The sequence below is a fragment of the Lotus japonicus genome, chromosome 1 (genome assembly GCF_012489685.1).
Source record: "Lotus japonicus ecotype B-129 chromosome 1, LjGifu_v1.2".
Classification (NCBI taxonomy): domain Eukaryota; kingdom Viridiplantae; phylum Streptophyta; class Magnoliopsida; order Fabales; family Fabaceae; genus Lotus; species Lotus japonicus.
In genome coordinates, this window is record NC_080041.1 from 113,271,319 (window position 1) to 113,289,500 (window position 18,182).

Genomic DNA, 18,182 nt, shown 5'->3' on the forward strand with positions numbered 1-18,182 from the left:
CTCTTTTGGAAACTTTGGTAAATTTGAATAAGGTCCCCCAACCCTTTTTTTTATTCTTTTTGAAAAAACACCTCCCATTTCGAAAAAAAAAAACCACTAACTCAAATGCATTGTCAGATCTTTCATCTGACCGACACTCATTTCAATCCCTCCGCCTTCACATAGGGCAACAACAATACAACACAATCATATAACTCAAACACGCATTTAAAGTGTTACTCGCAATATTTCAACAAACACATAGGAAACAATAAAATCAACAGTCACATAGTTCAATCATGCACTTAGAAGTGCCAACACAACAATTCTAAGTCAATCAAACAAATCAACACAACAACAAACAATTGTAATATCAAAAACTCGAAGTGGATTATTTACATTGGACGCATTCCTTTCCGCATACACAATCTCATACAAGTGTCCCGCTAGCACCTTCACAAGGACACTAACTCTAATTAATTTCCTTGGCGCTACTGGAAGAAAATCTGCAAGTGTACAGATTGCCCGAAGTAATAAAAAAAATCAAACCGCAAGATTTATATACGTTTATGCTAAGTTAAAATTTTTATAATTTGTCTGAAGAGTTTTGATTCAAATTTAACCAATCTGATATTTAAAATTCAAATACCTTTTGAAATTATATCCAATTTTTTTTTTATACAAATAGAGATCATATATTTAAAGTTCAGTTACCTTTATAAACCAATTAATCCACTCTGTTATCAATTAAAAGGGAAATTTTCCTCCTAACTTTAAGAAAAAGAGAAAGAGAAAAATTCTTATAAAAATAAAAATAAAAGAAAAAGTCTCTCGAGAACTATAGAAATCTACAATACACGCATCACATTGATTCTCACTCTCTCTCCCCCCTCTCTTCATTCTTCACATTGAAACCCTAGACTCTGCGCCGGAGCCATGCCCACCAACCGCCTTCTCATCGCGGCCCGCCGGCGGGCCTCGGTCCTCTCCGCCGCGCGATCCCTAGCGACCTCTTCCGCCGCCGTGGCCCACTCTCCTTCCGCCGCTCCCCCTTCCCCTCCGCCGCCGAACGCGATGATCTACGATCGCCTCGCGGAGGCAGTTAAATCGAAGCTCCACCAGCTGGAGAATCCTGACCCTCGGTTCCTCAAATACGGAACGCCCAAACCGAAACTCTCGGATCACACCAGGATCCTCGCGGCCCCGGAGACCCGCGTGACGACGCTGCCGAACGGGCTCCGCGTGGCGACGGAGTCGAATCTGGCCGCGCGCACGGCCACCGTTGGGGTGTGGATCGACGCCGGGTCAAGGTTCGAGACGGAGGAGACGAACGGAACGGCGCATTTTCTGGAGCATATGATCTTCAAGGGAACGGAGAGGCGCAACGCGCGCCAGCTCGAAGAGGAGATCGAGAACATGGGTGGGCATCTCAATGCGTACACATCGAGGGAGCAGACCACGTACTACGCTAAGGTCTCCCAAAGCGACGTCCCCACCGCGCTTGATATCCTCGCCGATATCCTCCAGAATTCCAAATTCGAAGAAAACCGCATCATCCGCGAGCGCGATGTCATTCTCAGGGAGATGGAAGAGGTATTGATTTGATTCCCTTTTCCCGGATCCATCCGTTTTGGTTTGTTCAGAACTTTTACTTTTATCAAGCAATTGTTGTTTTGAATTTCCAAACCATGGTTATTTAGATGAACCATAGATTAGATGAACCATAGTCTAATGTAGTTAGAGATTGAGGAGATCAGATACTACTGTAGGCCAAACTATTGTAAATGATTTGTATTTTGGTGGTTTGTGATTTATGATATGACATTATGGCGGAGTTTGATGTACAAAGCGAACCCACCTAGTGGGAAAATATTTTGGTTGATGTTGCTGTGATTCTTTTCTTTAGTAGCTACCTATTTTCTTTTTAAATTGGCATATGTTGTGTTCTCATTTGTTTGCTGAATTTGCTATTTGTAGGTTGAGGGTCAAACTGAGGAGGTGATCTTTGACCACTTGCATGCAACTGCTTTCCAGTACACCCCTCTTGGTAGAACCATTCTTGGCCCTGCTCAGAACATTAAGACAATCACCAAAGCTCATCTCCAGAACTACATTCAGACACACTACACTGCTCCTAGGATGGTATGTGGGTAATTGATGAAGTTGTGTTTGTACATGCCTTTTTGTTAGTGATGTGTGCATAGTGTTCATAACTCCGGAGACATGGTTATTTTATAACTTTTACTCCATGTATAGTTTTTTGTTTTTTTAACATCTAAATATTAAAGTTTGTCTGATGGCTGTTTTATGTGTGGGTCTGCTTTCCAAGGTGATAGCTGCATCTGGAGCTATCAAGCATGAAGAAATTGTTGAGGAAGTGAAAAAATTGTTTACCAAGTTGTCAACAAATCCCACTACAGCATCTCAATTGGTTGAAAAAGAACAAGCAATTTTTACCGGTTCTGAGGTAAGAATATCCATGTCAAGCTCATCCGAATCTGTCTTGATAGTAACTTTAGTTAAAATTTGACTTGTTCTGATAAACAGGTTCGAATGCTTGATGATGAGATTCCACTTGCACAATTTGCTGTGGCTTTTGAAGGGGCATCTTGGAAGGATCCAGATTCAATTGGTCTGATGGTCATGCAAGCTATGCTTGGTTCTTGGAATAAGACAGCAGGTGGTGGAAAACACATGGGGTATGTAACTCTACTGTCATCCCAACCCAAAAGAAAAATATCCTGATACTGATTTAATTGAGTGACTTTAACTGTGAACAGTTCTGAGTTGGCCCAGCGAGTTGGCATTAATGAAGTTGCAGAAAGCATGATGGCTTTCAACACCAATTACAAGGACACGGGTCTCTTTGGTATTTATGCTGTTGCTAAGGTTAGTCTTCATGTGGTTTTCTTATGTTTTTTTGAAACAAAGTAGCGCACATATTTTTTCATTTTAAGGATCACATGACAAGACACCAATCATGTATCTGGTACCGCCAGATGATCACTTATCCCCTCTTTTAAAGTTGTTAATAAATATAACACCTTTTTACTTTGTTTCTTTTCTCCTTTTCTTCTTAAGACTTTTCATTTTCCTTTTATAGTCATTAGGTTTGAAAATGTAATGTTTATTAACATGTGTCTCTGCAATATATGGTGGATTAATTAATCACTTGAAAGAGTAGTATGCTTATGTTGTCTTGAAGATGTTATGTCTTATGTATTCTCTGGTCTTACTAATTTCCGTTTTTATTTCTATGTTCATATTTCAATTATTTCTTGGATAAATCTTTTACCCCCTTAATTTGTTGGTCTTTCAGCCGGATTGCTTGGATGATTTGTCCTACGCAATTATGTATGAGACAACCAAGTTGGCTTATCGTGTTTCAGAAGATGATGTCACCCGTGCTCGTAATCAGGTGTGCTGCTACTTTGACGTATACTGATTCACTGTCTGGCTAATAAATGTGTTCATTGTCCAAGTCATAATAGGAGTTACTTTGTTTTGGCACGTGAGTAGTGTAGCATATTGCATCTACAGTTTACACAATAAACATATGTTCAACTGTATATTTAAGAACTTGTACTCAACATATATTTATTACTTCCATGGTCCAGTTCTTGAGGTATTTTCTGTTTAAAGTGTTAAATTTCAAATTTTACCTATGGTGAGTGAAAATAAAATCCATTGGAGTTATGACTTAGTGCTGCCAATTTTGATGATGAAAATTTCAGATAAATGGAATCAGTGATGACATTTGTTCTGTCATTGGGCACTTCGCTTATGATGCTAAATTTTGCAGTCTTTATTGAACATCTGTTCTATGAAAATTTATTGCAGACATGTATGTATCAGTGCATTAAATATACATTAGCTGGTAATTCAATTGCATTCTAAATTTGTGATGGTTAGCTTTAGCCTCCTAAAAGTTGTAATGTTAACTACTGTGAATTCAAGGTTTGTTAGTTAGAATATATGTGCACACATATAGCCTTCAGTATGCTCAAAAGGTCGTTGGATTGTTCAAAGTGCATTCATGCTCCTTAAAGATATATGCTGTTTTTCGATATACGGCTTCCTTACATAACTTTTTATAATATTTACATTCATTTTATTTCTCTTTCCTTTACTGAAGTCACTTATAAATATGTTATTTGCAGTTAAAATCTTCTCTGCTGCTTCACATAGATGGAACAAGTCCAGTGGCTGAAGATATTGGCCGTCAGGTATAACAAAACTTACACGTCACAACTTCAAGATGAACATAGGGAGATGAAAGAATGTTCGTTATAACTTTAGTATGTACGACTTTACAATGACTCTAGACTGAATCTGGATATATTATAATGAAAGAATTAATAATAATAAACACACAAACATTTAGAAATTGGAACTTGTATGGTCCTATTAACTGTTACTCCTAGAAATAATGTAAATAGGATAATTGTAGGCTGATTTTATGTTTTATATTACTATTTATCGTGGTAATTAACTATTGATCCTTGTATTCATCACTCCTTTTATATATAGTATTCTCTGGTGTGTAATTCCAACACACAGATTAACTCAATTTTCACTATTTCATCTCTATTACAATGTGATGGTCTATAGGATCTCATGAGAGACAAACCTAATTTGTTATTACCACAGTCCATCAGTGCAATTTTTATTTAGAAACTGTGTCCTCATTTTAGTTCCCTTCCCTCTTGACTAACATTTCATCATTCCAATTAAGCTCCTTTTGTTTGACCACCATTAGTGTTGTCTTACTTCTTCCATAGCTAGCAACCCACCAACGCCTCTACCTCTTCTGGATTGGTCGTTTCCTAGTGGATGCTAATAGCCCCACATGTTCTCATGATTGTCATTCTGCCAAATAGGTTGACTGCGTGCTACCATTCTTATTGCGTGTGGTGGTGCATCATTAACCTTCTTAGATAGATCTTCACGTCACCTAACACATGCTTCTATGCTCGTCCCTAAGCTGTGCTTTGTTGACCCATGGCAAGTTCCAGCCTCCTAAAAGTTGTTATTCCCGTTTTCACCAATAATGCTTGTGCCCCCCCCCCCCCTCTCCCCTGATAAATTGGATGGGACCAACTATCATACATGAGCTTTTAACATCATACGTTATGAGGATACCACGTTACCATGAAAGCTGATTCGTGGCTTAAATTGATTGTTCTTTATGGAAGAATATCAATGCCCAACTTTGTAGCGTCATCATATCTTCTCTTTTTAGGGTTTATTGGGGAAGTTTGGGTCCTCTTTATTCCAGTGATACTTAAGGCTTATATGGGGTTTGTGGAAACTCATGAATGTTGTTGGCTTGTTGCCCCTTGACATCTTAATGGCTCCATGGTCTTCTATCTGGCCCTAGTCCATGGTTTCCTGCGTGACCTTAATGAATTCTTGCCCTCTGCTTCTACCCTTGCTAAGGAGCTTTAGCAGAGACATACCGTTTTGATGTTCCTCGGTCTTCATTTAATGTATTGTTCGTTAGTCATCTGACTCGTTCTCTTGACTGTGCGGTCTCCTTTACTAAAGATTCTATTTTCTTGTAGGATCAGACTTTAGGGCGGATGATTAGTGGCCAATGTTAGTCCCATGGCCCTTACCATTTTAATACCTCAACTCTTGCTAGTTCAGTGGTAGACTCCTCTTCTCGTCCATGCTGAGTTGGGTCGTAGCCCTACGAAGTTACAACATTTGGTGCCAAGCCTTTCTAAGTTGTCAACAGTCTCATGAGTCGTATCAAATTTGAAAATATGTTTGTAGTTCATTTCGTAGTGGCAGGGTACGCATCATGCGACGTCTCATTTTACTTTAGTTCACGCTAATGTACGGGTTCCAAGTTTTACTGTGTTCACTTAGACTATGTCTCCTGGAGAAGCAAGATATTGAATGTTGTTTCAAGATCAACGGTAGAAGCAAAATATCGGGCCATGACTTCAGACACGGGTGAACTTATATGACTCAAAACAATTAGTTGAAGAACTGAGATTTGGACACTCGTTTGTGATGATCAGACAGTCTTGCATATTGACTCAAATGATCAACTGACATATAACTTGGCTTAATTTGTTGGAGGTCCTCAAATCAATTATATATTTAATTTATATGCTGCAGCTTGAGGAGAGTGTTAGAGATAATATGAATAGGATAATTATAGGCTTAGTTTATGTTATTATGATGATTAAGGTTATTATTGATCCTTGTATTTATGACGCCTCTAGTATATATATAGTATTCTCTGGTTTGTAGTTAAATTAGATGGATAAATTCACTCAATGCTCTCTGTTTTATTATCTGTCTCAAGTCTCAACAGTAACTTTGTACTATATAATGTTTTCAATATGTGAATAAATTTAGAATAAAATAATAAGCTATTACGGGATAAACTTTGGGCTCATGTGAAGAGAGTAGCTTTCTCATTGATCTGTACGACCGTACCCCTAAATTCATTCTTAAGTAGTTTGGCAGCACATATGGTACTTCTTATAAATGAAAAAAATTGTTCTGAAGAATCACAAATGATGGCCATATTAGTCCTTAGGTACTAGACACATTAGTCTTCGAGAGGGAATAACATGCCTGATATTTATGGTTCCTTGTGGATGTACGAAATTGAGGTTTTGCATTATCTGGGACTGGGACTAGTGAATGTCATTGAATTTCTCAAGCACTAAACATTTCCATGGCCAATATCTTGTCATGCTGCATTGTTATCAACACTTGAACTAGTTTATAGATTGAAACAAATTATCATCAGACAACTTTTTATCTGCCTGTGGCAAGCCTTTTTTTGCAAAACAGATACACTGCTGCCATTTGATGTTTCATTACTTTATATTTTCATATTTTTTCAGCTACTCACATATGGTCGAAGAATTCCATTTGCTGAGTTGTTTGCTAGAATTGATGCTGTTGATGCCAGTACTATAAAACGTGTTGCAAACAGGTTTATTTATGACAAGGTAATGAATGATAATTGAAATATATCCTATTCAGTAGCAGAGACTCCAGTTTTATCCTTAGAATTTTCTGGTAGTGTCATGCTTCTGAATTTATGGTCATATGATATGTTTCTCTTGCAGGACATTGCTATTGCTGCCATGGGACCCATTCAACGTTTGCCTGATTACAACTGGTTCAGACGCAGAACCTACTGGAACCGCTACTAGTTCATCTTAGTTTTTTGCTTCATTTAAACATTATGGGAGGCCTGGCGTAATGTTTTGTTCAATTTTACACCATATATGCCTCTTGACAGCAGCTTTGGCTGTCATTTTTCATTTATTTGTTATAGGGCCTCTTTCTGTAATATTTATGCAATAAAATGCATGCTGTTGTGAGTGATGTAATTGGCATCCTTCCATACTACTTTAATTCTTGTTGAAAATGATACTTGCCTAAAAGTGGCCCTGGTTTAGTTTCACCTGATTTTGGAACAGTTTTCTAATCCCTTGAGTACAGCATTGAAATGATCAAGCTTGAGTACTCTGATTGATTTACTTCATTATCTGACTGTTAAGAAGCCAGAATAACTGGAAAACTGAGTTCTGAGGGTTATAGATCAAAAGTTGGTTGTGCTCACCGGTTTTTCTCCCGTTCAGATTTGCTTCTTGTGTTTTTATGCCTTATTGAAACTGGTACATGGGGTTGACAAGATTAGGTCTATAGATGCTAATAAAATTAAGTATTGGAACAATATATTTAGATTACAAGTGAAGTTCAAATGTCTCAGAAATCTGGTGAAAGACGCAAGTTCTCCAATCATAGATATAACTTGGATTTATTCATTCCTGAGCATCAGACATACAAGTAGATTTTTGAATAAATAAATATTTTGGATGATATTTGGATGTTGATAAAATAAATATTTGAAGGATTTTTTTTGTTACAAGAGCAAGATAAATATTTGAATAGTTAAAGTCCAACCCAATAAATATTTAATTGTTTAAATTAATTATGACATTGTGAGGGAAAATAATTTTTATGCTAGAATGCTCGTTTATTTATTTATGTTAAAATATACTCAAGTGTAATTTATTTTTATCTCTGAGGCTATGTTTGGATGAAGATACGTTGAGTGATATAAAATTTGACCTATTTGTAAATTAAATATACTTTAAAAATATATTGACTTAACTTAATTAGAACAGATCCCCGATTGATAACTCAAGTGTTAAGAATGATTTAGATGAAGGAGGTCCAGAGATCTGCCGGGTGTAATTTATCTTTCCGATGTAAAAAAAAAAAAAACTTAATTAGAATATATTTTAGAAAAAAACTTAGCAAAAATTTAATTTGAAGATAAGCTTAAAGTAAATCACAATCTCTTGTTAAATTGTTTAAGCTATTAGTCTCACCCTACTTTTAAGTTTTACAATTTAATTTTGAATTTTTCTTTATAATTTAAAATAAATAGAATAAAATTTTTATTAATTTATTTAGAAATAAATTTATTAATCTATTGAAATGAAGTTAAGTAACCCTAACGGGTCATTTAGCGAGATGGCTTTGCCTCACCCCATCATCATTTTTTTGACCTATTTTATCCCATAAATAGTTTATTTATTATGCCATATAATTCAAGTTCTATTTGCTGGTAATTGTGGAAATATGAAATGAAGTTGAAATTAATCGCCATCCATCTTTGGTTTTCCATGGATCCATTCTCCCCCATTCCCGGATATGCCAAAAGCATCTACAAAATATAACAGAACCGGATAAGATGAACACGCTACGTACGGAGTAGGAACTGCTTTCCACGAATATTCTCCCCGTAATTCCTCCCTCCCTCCTCTTCAAAACCACCATGATTCTTCAATTCTCAACTCATTCCTCCAATTCTCAAAACACACACCATTTTCATTTTCTTAATCTCTCTTCAAATCCATGGCAGCTTTTCCCAGAACAAACCAACCCACTCACTCATTCGCTCGACTCGTCGGAACCGACCACCGGAAACTCACCTCCGCCAGCGACGACGACTCCTCCCTATCCCTCTCCGATCTCGTGCATAGCTTCCTCGAACAACCCACCGATGACTCGCTGGGTAGCGACTCGGTCGACGAATCTGCCAACTCGTCGGAGAACAACACACAAAGGTGGAGGACTGCAATTACTCTTGCACTCGCGAACAATGCGGATCCATACAGGAACACGCTCCACGCGCACGTTTCAGAGGCAACGGAGAGGTTTGAGTTTCTGAGGGAAATGCGAAACGTTTCGGCTTTCCGTCGAAGCGTGGCGGCGTTTCTGAAAGAAAACGGTCACGACGCGGCGGTGTGTAGAACCGCGTGGGAGTCTGGCAGTGGTGTAACCGCCGGGAGCTACGAGTTCATCGACGTGGCGCGATCGGGATCGCGGTACTTCGTGGACCTTGATTTTCGCGCGCAGTTCGAGATTGCGCGGCCGTCAGGGGAATTCTTGGAGGTGCTGAGCGCCGTCCCCGTCGTGTTTGTTGGCGGAGCGCCGGATGTGAAACGCGTCGTTTTGACTGTGTGCGACGCGGCGAGGAGGTGTTTCAGGAGTAGAGGGCTTTCGGTTCCGCCGTGGAGGAAAAACCGGTTCATGCAGAATAAGTGGTTTGCCCCGTGCCGGAGAACAGTGAACCCGGTTCATGGGAACCCGGTTCGGGCAGCACCTATAAGGGTAACTGCAGTTAACGGTGTTAGTTGCAGGTTAGTTGGGTTCGATGACGTTGTGTTGGAGGCAAGACGCGGCGGCGGCGGCGGCGTTGTCCGCACGAGATGATAGCTTTCATAATTGAGATTTAATTTTGATAAAAAAGTTCAAAATGATCAATTTTGGTAAAAAATTCCCTAGTTTGGAAAAGCGTATGTATTGATTAATGTAATTAGTTTAGGTACTTTGATGTATATGAGATAAGATTTAGAGAATCTCTAAGATTTATAGGTACAAAATACTCCATATTTGTAATAAATCAGCTCATTAAGTTGAGTGAGGATTATCAGTTTTTATTGTAGAATAATTTAATGAAACAATTTTGGATGGATGGATAGAATATGCGGCGAATGCACACATTGAGCACTAGTTGATACTTGAAGCTATAATCATGTCTAATATGATAAACAGTTCTCTCTAATTTTGTCAGGTAGTAATGGTTTTTAAACAGACACAAAATTTTAACACACAAGAGATCTAGTAGTAACCTCTGTTTAAATTGTTTCATTTAGCATTCCATAAAAAATAATGTAAGTATATTAATATAAACACTTGATACTAATTATGTAGATCTATGTAGCACTGACTCTAACTTAAACTACGGTTACTCTTTGTCAATAATAGCTATAGTTAGATAACTATAGTTACTTTAAAGCTAACTGCTATTACTTTAAGTGAGTTATTGTTAATTTTAAGATGTGTATAACATTTGAAAAAATTGTAACATATTTGAAGCCTGGCCTTATGTCTACTATTCTCTTGTGTGTTCAACTCTTGTATTATGTGGATTTTTCGTGTAATAAAAAGATTTTGTGTATGTTTTGTGAGTTGTTAATTCTTATAAAGAAAACACAAAACAACTCCCTATACATGCTGCCTATGCTAATGAGTTTCAAAAATAAAGCATAGCGACTCATTACAACGTGAACACTTTCTCTAGAAGAAGAAAAAAAGCTAATTTATCCAAAATGATAGCTGATGCCGAGGAAACAGTTTTTGTTTCGTCTTCTTCTTGATCATTATCATTGAAAAAATAGAATCCAGCTTTGGATAGATTAGTTTCTCTATTCATACGATTCAACTTTGCATATATGCATTCGAAGGGGATGTTTTGTTTATGGAGCTGTTCAGTTTGGGGAAACTGGAGTCAAGGTTCTACCCTTGGTGCGCTCAGGGAAGATACTATCTAAGGTTTTCACTCCAAAATTTCTATCTCTGGCAGTAAACGAGGGTAGCTTAAAGACACTTGAAATTGTTAACCTTTCATAGCACCGTAGTGTTAGTTTAACCTTTGTTAAAGAACTAAAATTGTTCAATTTCCGTAGTTACACTCTTCGAATTATACAAAAAGTTTTGTGGAGGACAACACAACATAGATAACGATTGATGGAAAATCAATGGTTATTAAGTTCAAGTGTTCAAACAACCAATTACCAATTTAAGAAACTGTGAAAGTTAACTAACAGTTTTCTCATCATCCTAAGCCATGTAGGACTTGAAGAAACGAAAAACTAATCACTTCAAGTTCTATTATTTCAATGATGGCCGCTTGGAATGTCAAGGTCTTTAAATACTGGACTGTCAACTCCAACGCCCATGGCGTTAAGTCCATTGTCAACATAGATAATAGCACCAGTGATAGCTGATGCCAAGGGTGATGACAAGAATGCAGCAGTGTTGCCTACCTCCTCTGTTCAAACAACTCCAAAGTGTTATGCAATTGCAGACAGAAGGTGGAAAAGGTTTCATTTCAGAAAGGAAGAATCTTAAGGGTAGCATTACCGGCATGAAGTTCTTTCTGCAGTGGTGCATTGGTAAATGAATAGTCAATCATCATGTCAATGAAACCAATTGCTTTCGCAGCGCGGCTTCCAAGTGGACCTAGCAATTGTAAACATTTTAATAAGTCAAACATGTCTCACTGAATTCATTGAGAAGCAAAAGTCCATCTTGAAGGAAAATGTAAACTTCCATTTAGAATAAAAGTAGTAACACCACAGCATGTTGAGAGTAAAATAGCTCAGTAATTATGATTTAGATATAGAAAATGATATAGTATAGAACAATTTTCAGATAAATATAGTTTTAATTTAAGCTCCATCAGCCCAAAATATAGCCTAATTTTCAGATGCCAATTGTGGATCAGGATATGATGTATCCGCCATCACCAGTCACAACTTTTGCAGGGAGTTAGACATCAACAAAGCTTGTAGAATGTAGATATATAACACAGACAGCATGTAAAAATTTAGAATAATTCCTTTTTTATTCTGATATATATTAACAGAATTCCAATTGACTTTGGAACTAACTAATGAAGTTATGAATCTTATGATACCTGCAGATATAGTATTCACTCTGATTCTTTTCTTTCTACCAGCTTCAAAAGCAAGCACCTGATACAGTAGAAAATTTGAGATAGAATTTCTAATATTCTAAGGGAGAAGGAGTGGGGAGGGGGGGTTAGGAAAATGAAAGTACCAAAAACACACATCTACGCTTATAATATGAAAGTTTCAAGAAAATAGGTAAACTCACTCTCGTATCACTTTCTAAAGCAGCTTTGGCAGAACTCATACCACCACCATATCTGCATATCAGGCTTTGTTAATGAATTTTTTTATTAAAAAACAAAAAACATGAGTCTGTGAAAGAGTGTCCAACGCACCCAGGAATGATCCTTTCTGAAGCAATGTATGTAAGAGAGATTGAAGATCCACCTAAAACCATAATAGAAAGGTGAGACCAACATAATGAAGAATGAAGCAACAAAATCCAGCCCTCTTGACTAGTAAACATGCCTGGGTTCATGATTGGAAGAAAGTGTTTGAGTAAAGAAACATAAGAGTAACTAGATGCAGACAAGGCAGCAAGATATCCTTTCCGAGATGTCTCCGACAATGGTTTGCTAACCTAAAACAGAGTTGATTGTCTGTTAAATCAGAAGACAGAACACAACAAGAAACTTCTTTATGTAACTATTATACCTCTGGTCCATTAGCAAGTGAGTGCACTAGTATGTCAATAGTACCAAAATCCTTCTTAACGGATTCAGCAACTTCCTATAAGGTAGAACAAATGAGTAGAGTTAGTACAGCTGCATTATTCTAACAAAAGAGAAGCAACCTATGTTTCAACAAAGCATGTCTAGAGTTCATTTCACATATGAAAAAAAAAAAGAACAACATCAAGTCATCATTTGAAATAATCAAATAGAAATGAAGGTTTCCAGCTTCAAGCTTGGTTAGAGAAAAGTAGAAAGTGGAAAACCCTGCGGCTTGTCGATAATGACATCATCTAAGAAGTTTATATAACTGCTGATTAAATAATTCATACGTGGTACTAAATTTGAAAAGCTTCTTGTCAACAACCCAGATAAACTTTAGCACGGAAATTAACCAGGTTCACTGCAAGCACCTTTCAGGAAGGGAGAGGAAGAAAGACAAGATAAGTTACTGTTTATTCCTTCTTTAAATTGCATATCCAAAAGTAGATCGAATCTCGTTATGGAGTTGCAGGCTTCTATTTTCCATATTTTTGGATATGTGACAGTCTGATCGATCATATATACGAGCATGGACTGCTTTCCCCGTCTCTACTAAAGAAAAAGGTTCTAAAATTTATTGAAAAAGGCTCAATTATAATTGCCATCTCCAAATTTTTATGAGCTTACTAGTTTTGTCCTGAAACTACCACTTTATTGAACATTAATCACATGCTACAAGTCCTATTTATATGGGTTTCTGAAATAAGCACTTTTAATTTTAATAATTGTTTTTGGTATTCTGTAAATAAGCTTAATAGCTATTTAGCGGACAAGATTAGTTCAAACTTCAAGTTGATGTATCAGGGGAAAAAACTGATATCAAGTGATCTACTCTTCTTTATGCATCTTAATATGTACAAAATTCCATGTTAATGTTTATGACGCAAACTATAAACTCATCCACACAAGCAAACAAGACTGTTGATATATTCATAGTTGAAGATAATTTGAATTTAAAAGCTTTGTGGGAATTTTTTTAACTTGTTTTGCATCAGAGAAATTGAAAGAGTACTGTAACTGTAGAGAAACATAGATAATAGAATAATTAATATACCTGGACAGTCCAATTTGAGGCTCCAGCATAGCGCTTGTTAGTTTTTACCTAAAAAATTTCCGCAGAAATCATTAGATTGTATGTTTTGTGGAAGTATTTTGTATCTTAATTTTGATAACAGTTATGAACTTGCTTACATCTTCAGGGACATCATCAAGATTGTCATAGACTGCATCCAAAGGATAAACTTTAGCAATCTCCATCAATGAACCATCTTGTAATCTGGAAAATGGGGAGTTTGTGGTTAGCAACACACATAAGTTTAATTAAAAATGAACTCAACAGCAGAATTTTGAAGTATACTTGCGCGACTCGTCGAATTTTCCACGCCGTAGACTGGACTCAAATATATTTAAAGCCTACATGAAATTGTGAAGTTAGTACCTGGCTACTTGTATAATTGCAGAAATATAACTTGATTTAGGTTAAAACTAAAGAATGTACAAAGTACAAACAGACAACATTGTTATCTGCAATATTTACTTACAGGTACCCAGGTGCCAACAAGAATTTCAGCTCCTGCCGCTGCTAGAGATTTTGCTATTGCCCAACCATATCCATTGTCATCAGCCACACCAGCAATAAAAGCCCTTTTACCTGCATCACACTACTTTCAGTGGAGAGCTACTTGTTCTTGTAAAACGATTTCTAGAGTATCGAATAGATGAAGTAAAAACACATTTAGTATATGATGTTTGGACATCCTAGTTCCTAGAACATATATATGTAAAATAAAAGTAAAACATAAATGAAGGATTAATAATTATTAAAAAAGTGAAACCTCTCAAATCAATTGGCAATCCTGTAACTTGGTTGTTTGAACTAGACTCAGACATTGCCTTTGTTATGATTTTGTCAAATTTTACGGTACTTGCACATGATATTAAGCCGTGGTGGAAGGGTCGTGCTGAAGCAACATGACTGACACTTGCTAGTTTATCGCATGAACCAAACTTAAACCTGCCTCCGAGAATTGCAGGACCTTTATTTGCAAACCTTTGTGATGAAGGAATCTGGGGTCTTGACGTTGCCATTGACAAGTTAGAAAATGTTGTTGCTGCCATCTTGAATGAATGTTATATGACGGCAGAGTGCCTAAATCTGCACACGAAACTTACATTAAAACCAGCAAATAATAATACATTGAGAAACTATAGTTTTTCATTTTTTTTCATTTGTCCAAACCCCATACCTGAAAAACATAAGATAAAATCTAAATCCCAAATACCAAATAAGGACAGTTTGATAAGAAATTCAGAAGTTAAATCAGTCCAAATAGTCACCAGTTGAAACTTTCCCAGCATATCCTATATCCATTTGATTACAGAATTTGGCTCCAATTTATATCAAGCATTCTTTTAACTAGACTAGAATTGTCACAAAGTAAAGATTGGCACCATCAAACATATTTTGTAATATTTTTTTAAATAAGAAAACAAATAAAAATTTATAACCAAGTAAAATCATCTAAGCCGGATGAAGCCAATGATTCTACTGATGGCCAAGCATGATCTCACGAGTAAAAAGCATTCACCTTCCATTTTGATCAATTGATTCTAGAAGTAGACAATACAGGAGAGTTAAAAGGTAAGCTTTTTATCTATTACCTTTCAAGTTTCAACACTAAAGCACTTTACTACATTACTCACACATTCTGCAAACCTTTTTCATTACCCATACTAACCCTGAGAAAATTTATTAGATGAGATCCAATACATCTCCCACTTGCTAAAAATTTCCAATTGTCACTGTCTCTGATGACAAAACCGTTACCTAGTAAAATACAAATTGCAGAAAACCAATGGCTACTCCATAAAAAAATGGTAAAACCAAACACAAATCGCTTGATCAATATATATATATATATTTTTTAACAGGTAACATAGTAACATTATTGATGCAGACTGATTAAAGCTCTGTTTCTGAATACAACCCACATTCACATAGCTTGCATTCTACAAACTAAACAAACAAAAACATGATCAAGGGAAGTGGGGTGTTACCTTTAGCCGATGATAAAATGGATCAATGTAGAGAGAAAAATAAGAGAGTTCCAAGTTGAAATGCAAGAAGGGAAAAATGGGGTTTCCTTGTTGGTGTGTATTAGATTGGAGGTAGAAAATGGAGAAGTAGAAGAAGCTTTGGAACTGGGTCTCGATGAAAACGAAGTTGTTGTGTTTTTAAGTGAAGTTGTTCAGATTAGTTGGGAGCTTTGGAACTGTCGAACCTACGTAGTGTAACAGGCCCTGGAAGTTTTCTTATTTTTTTTTTTATCAGGGAGTCCAGGAAAAAAAAAAAAAAGTGATTTACATAGTTAGTTTTCAGAACAGGACTAGTAATATGTACCAAAAAAAATAACAGGACTGGTAATTTATTACTGGTAAATAAATAAATATATGGTTACATTTATAATTATAACATAATATATGATTTATAGTATATTAACCTGCATAAAAATAAAAATGAAAACTAAACTAAACTAAATGTTAGGCCTAGAGGCCCTATTCTCTCTCCACTCTCTCATCAGACATATTTTTGTAAAGCAAAAAATAAAAATGTAGAGGGGCATTTGGGTTAGAATAAAAAGGGGCCCAAGTAGATCTAAACTTAACTTAACCTCTCCCCAGCAAACCTAATCCCTCCCCAACAATTGATGCCTTAGTCGGCCATCAACGAGAGTGTGCAAGTCGTCAATCAAAGCGAGATAAATCTAAGCAAAAGAGCGAGCAAGGGATTATCGAAAGATGGTGGTTAGATGCTTGGAGGAGGTATGCAATGCTTATAGATGGCGAGAAGGTGGAAGAACATGGCATGTTTCTTCATTTGCGTTGTTTGTTCGAGAGATGGTGTCATCTAACGTGGTCGTGGAGTCGCCGAAGGCACATAAACAGGAAAACGACGATCGCTTCGTCGAAGGGATAAGAAACACACAAACAAGAACATGAATGACGTCATTTAACTATAACTCGTTCAGACTGGTAAACCACTGATGTGTATCTACTTCGCCGATTCTTGATCAGTTCCATCGGTTTTTGGTTGATTTTGGTAAGCTTAAGTTACATGCATGGATCGAACCGACCTAGGCATCAGTTCATGGTCAGATCATCTGGTCTTATTTGGTTCTGACAACATTGCTTAAGCACAATGTTTTGAAAAACGGTCAGACTATTGAACCATTGAAGACACTGGTTCATGGTTTACTAGATAAACTGTGGTCAAACTGATAATAATTAAATACTATTTATATAAAAAGTTGCAATAACACATTTTAAAAAAATGAATTAACTACGACTCATGTCCGCTGGTAATTTAAATTCATCACATTTTACGTAAAGACCAGTGACCACCTTTTCAATTTTTGGTTGTTAGTTACAACCAAAGTCGTCACTAGGTCATTGATAATTTCAAATAATTTCTGGCCTCAATAACCAACAATAAGAATTTGAAAAGGTGGTTACCTAACAACCTAATCTAATCAGTAATTTGAATTTACATATGGTTTTAACGGTGCAATTCAAATTGTCGATGGTTACGATTGCCAGTAACATCTCAACAGTCACATTAATGACATCATGGTGAATTCAAGTTACCGAAAGTCTTTTGGTAAATTCAAATTACCGATGACCAAAGTTGTAGGTAACCGACAATCAGAATTTGAAAAGGCCGCCAAATTATCAATGACCTAGTCTATTCGTTATTTGAATTTTTTCCCAAAGGTTTTAACGGTTAGAAATTCAAATTATCAATGGTTGCAATTGGTAGTAGCATCTCAATGGTCATATTAACGAGATCGTCGAGTTACTAACGACCACGATAATTTGAATTTTTAACGACTAGACCGTTAGTAACCTATAAATAGGTTCACAACCTTATTTCTCCCCACGCCATCCTTTTTCTCCTTCTCTTCTCCACTTAAATTTTCTACTTCTTCGAAGTTTAGTTGATCCATTGTTAGTTTTGTGGTCAATTTCTTCTTCATCTTACATTAGTTTTGTGATTTCCTCTTCATAATGCCTTTTTCTAACATTTTCACTTACCTTTGTAGTTTGATTGCGCATGGTTTCTTATGAGGTTGCACATATTTGTTATGCACGTCATTGAGGTTGATAACTGATATTTTTTTCTTAATCTTCTATATTTAGAGTATAATTCATATGAAATAAAAATAGTGAGCATGTATGATCAGAAATGTATGAAATTAGGAATACCTTTTTGTTTTCTAAGATATTTACACCGTCGACAGTCATAAGAATAACCCCCTCGAGGCTCAAAGATCACAGGAAAGGGGTAAGTCTCTTCCAACAAATCATTCTCTATATGTACTGCTTGGGGTCGAATATTGAACTAGATACTTAAGGAATCAACTATCTTATAGTTGTGCCAACCAGACCTTGTTGGTGAAATTAGGAA

At 36.5% G+C, this 18,182-nt stretch overlaps 3 protein-coding genes across 3 annotated transcripts; 2 read left to right on the plus strand and 1 right to left on the minus strand.

The window, feature by feature from the left end:
- The first annotated feature begins 762 nt into the window (after window positions 1-762).
- LOC130729404 (probable mitochondrial-processing peptidase subunit beta, mitochondrial) lies at window positions 763-7,417 on the plus strand. The gene is made up of 9 exons (XM_057581157.1): window positions 763-1,572; window positions 1,957-2,121; window positions 2,309-2,446; window positions 2,527-2,678; window positions 2,760-2,868; window positions 3,299-3,397; window positions 4,140-4,205; window positions 6,849-6,956; window positions 7,077-7,417. The coding sequence occupies exons 1-9, from the start codon at window positions 916-918 to the stop codon at window positions 7,161-7,163; spliced, it is 1,581 nt and encodes a 526-aa protein (XP_057437140.1). The 5' UTR covers window positions 763-915; the 3' UTR covers window positions 7,164-7,417.
- A 1,463-nt stretch (window positions 7,418-8,880) lies between these two features.
- Window positions 8,881-9,741, plus strand: LOC130719721 (uncharacterized). Its single transcript, XM_057570334.1, has one exon. It carries the CDS (start codon window positions 8,881-8,883, stop codon window positions 9,739-9,741), a length of 861 nt encoding a protein of 286 aa, XP_057426317.1.
- A 1,314-nt stretch (window positions 9,742-11,055) lies between these two features.
- On the minus strand, window positions 11,056-15,970 carry LOC130729405 (enoyl-[acyl-carrier-protein] reductase [NADH], chloroplastic-like). The gene is made up of 13 exons (XM_057581158.1): window positions 15,776-15,970; window positions 14,554-14,873; window positions 14,260-14,369; window positions 14,076-14,131; window positions 13,910-13,994; window positions 13,773-13,820; window positions 12,660-12,734; window positions 12,474-12,585; window positions 12,341-12,392; window positions 12,211-12,262; window positions 12,011-12,068; window positions 11,455-11,553; window positions 11,056-11,362 (listed from the first exon to the last, which is right to left on the minus strand). Exons 2-13 carry the CDS (start codon window positions 14,834-14,836, stop codon window positions 11,208-11,210), a joined length of 1,185 nt encoding a protein of 394 aa, XP_057437141.1. The 5' UTR covers window positions 14,837-14,873; window positions 15,776-15,970; the 3' UTR covers window positions 11,056-11,207.
- Between the last annotated feature and the right edge of the window lie 2,212 nt (window positions 15,971-18,182).

Excerpts from the sequence above, each read along its gene's own strand:
- LOC130729404 (XM_057581157.1), top strand. The coding sequence starts at position 916 with ATGCCCACCAACCGCCTTCTCATCGCGGCCCGCCGGCGGGCCTCGGTC. Across the intron at positions 1,573-1,956 it reads TTCTCAGGGAGATGGAAGAG|GTTGAGGGTCAAACTGAGGA; the intron begins GTATTGATTTGA and ends TGCTATTTGTAG. Across the intron at positions 6,957-7,076 it reads ACAGGTTTATTTATGACAAG|GACATTGCTATTGCTGCCAT; the intron begins GTAATGAATGAT and ends TTTCTCTTGCAG.
- LOC130719721 (XM_057570334.1), top strand. The coding sequence starts at position 8,881 with ATGGCAGCTTTTCCCAGAACAAACCAACCCACTCACTCATTCGCTCGA.
- LOC130729405 (XM_057581158.1), bottom strand. The coding sequence starts at position 14,836 with ATGGCAGCAACAACATTTTCTAACTTGTCAATGGCAACGTCAAGACCC. Across the intron at positions 14,370-14,553 it reads ATTGCCAATTGATTTGAGAG|GTAAAAGGGCTTTTATTGCT; the intron begins GTTTCACTTTTT and ends AGTGTGATGCAG. Across the intron at positions 13,995-14,075 it reads AAATTCGACGAGTCGCGCAA|ATTACAAGATGGTTCATTGA; the intron begins GTATACTTCAAA and ends CCCATTTTCCAG.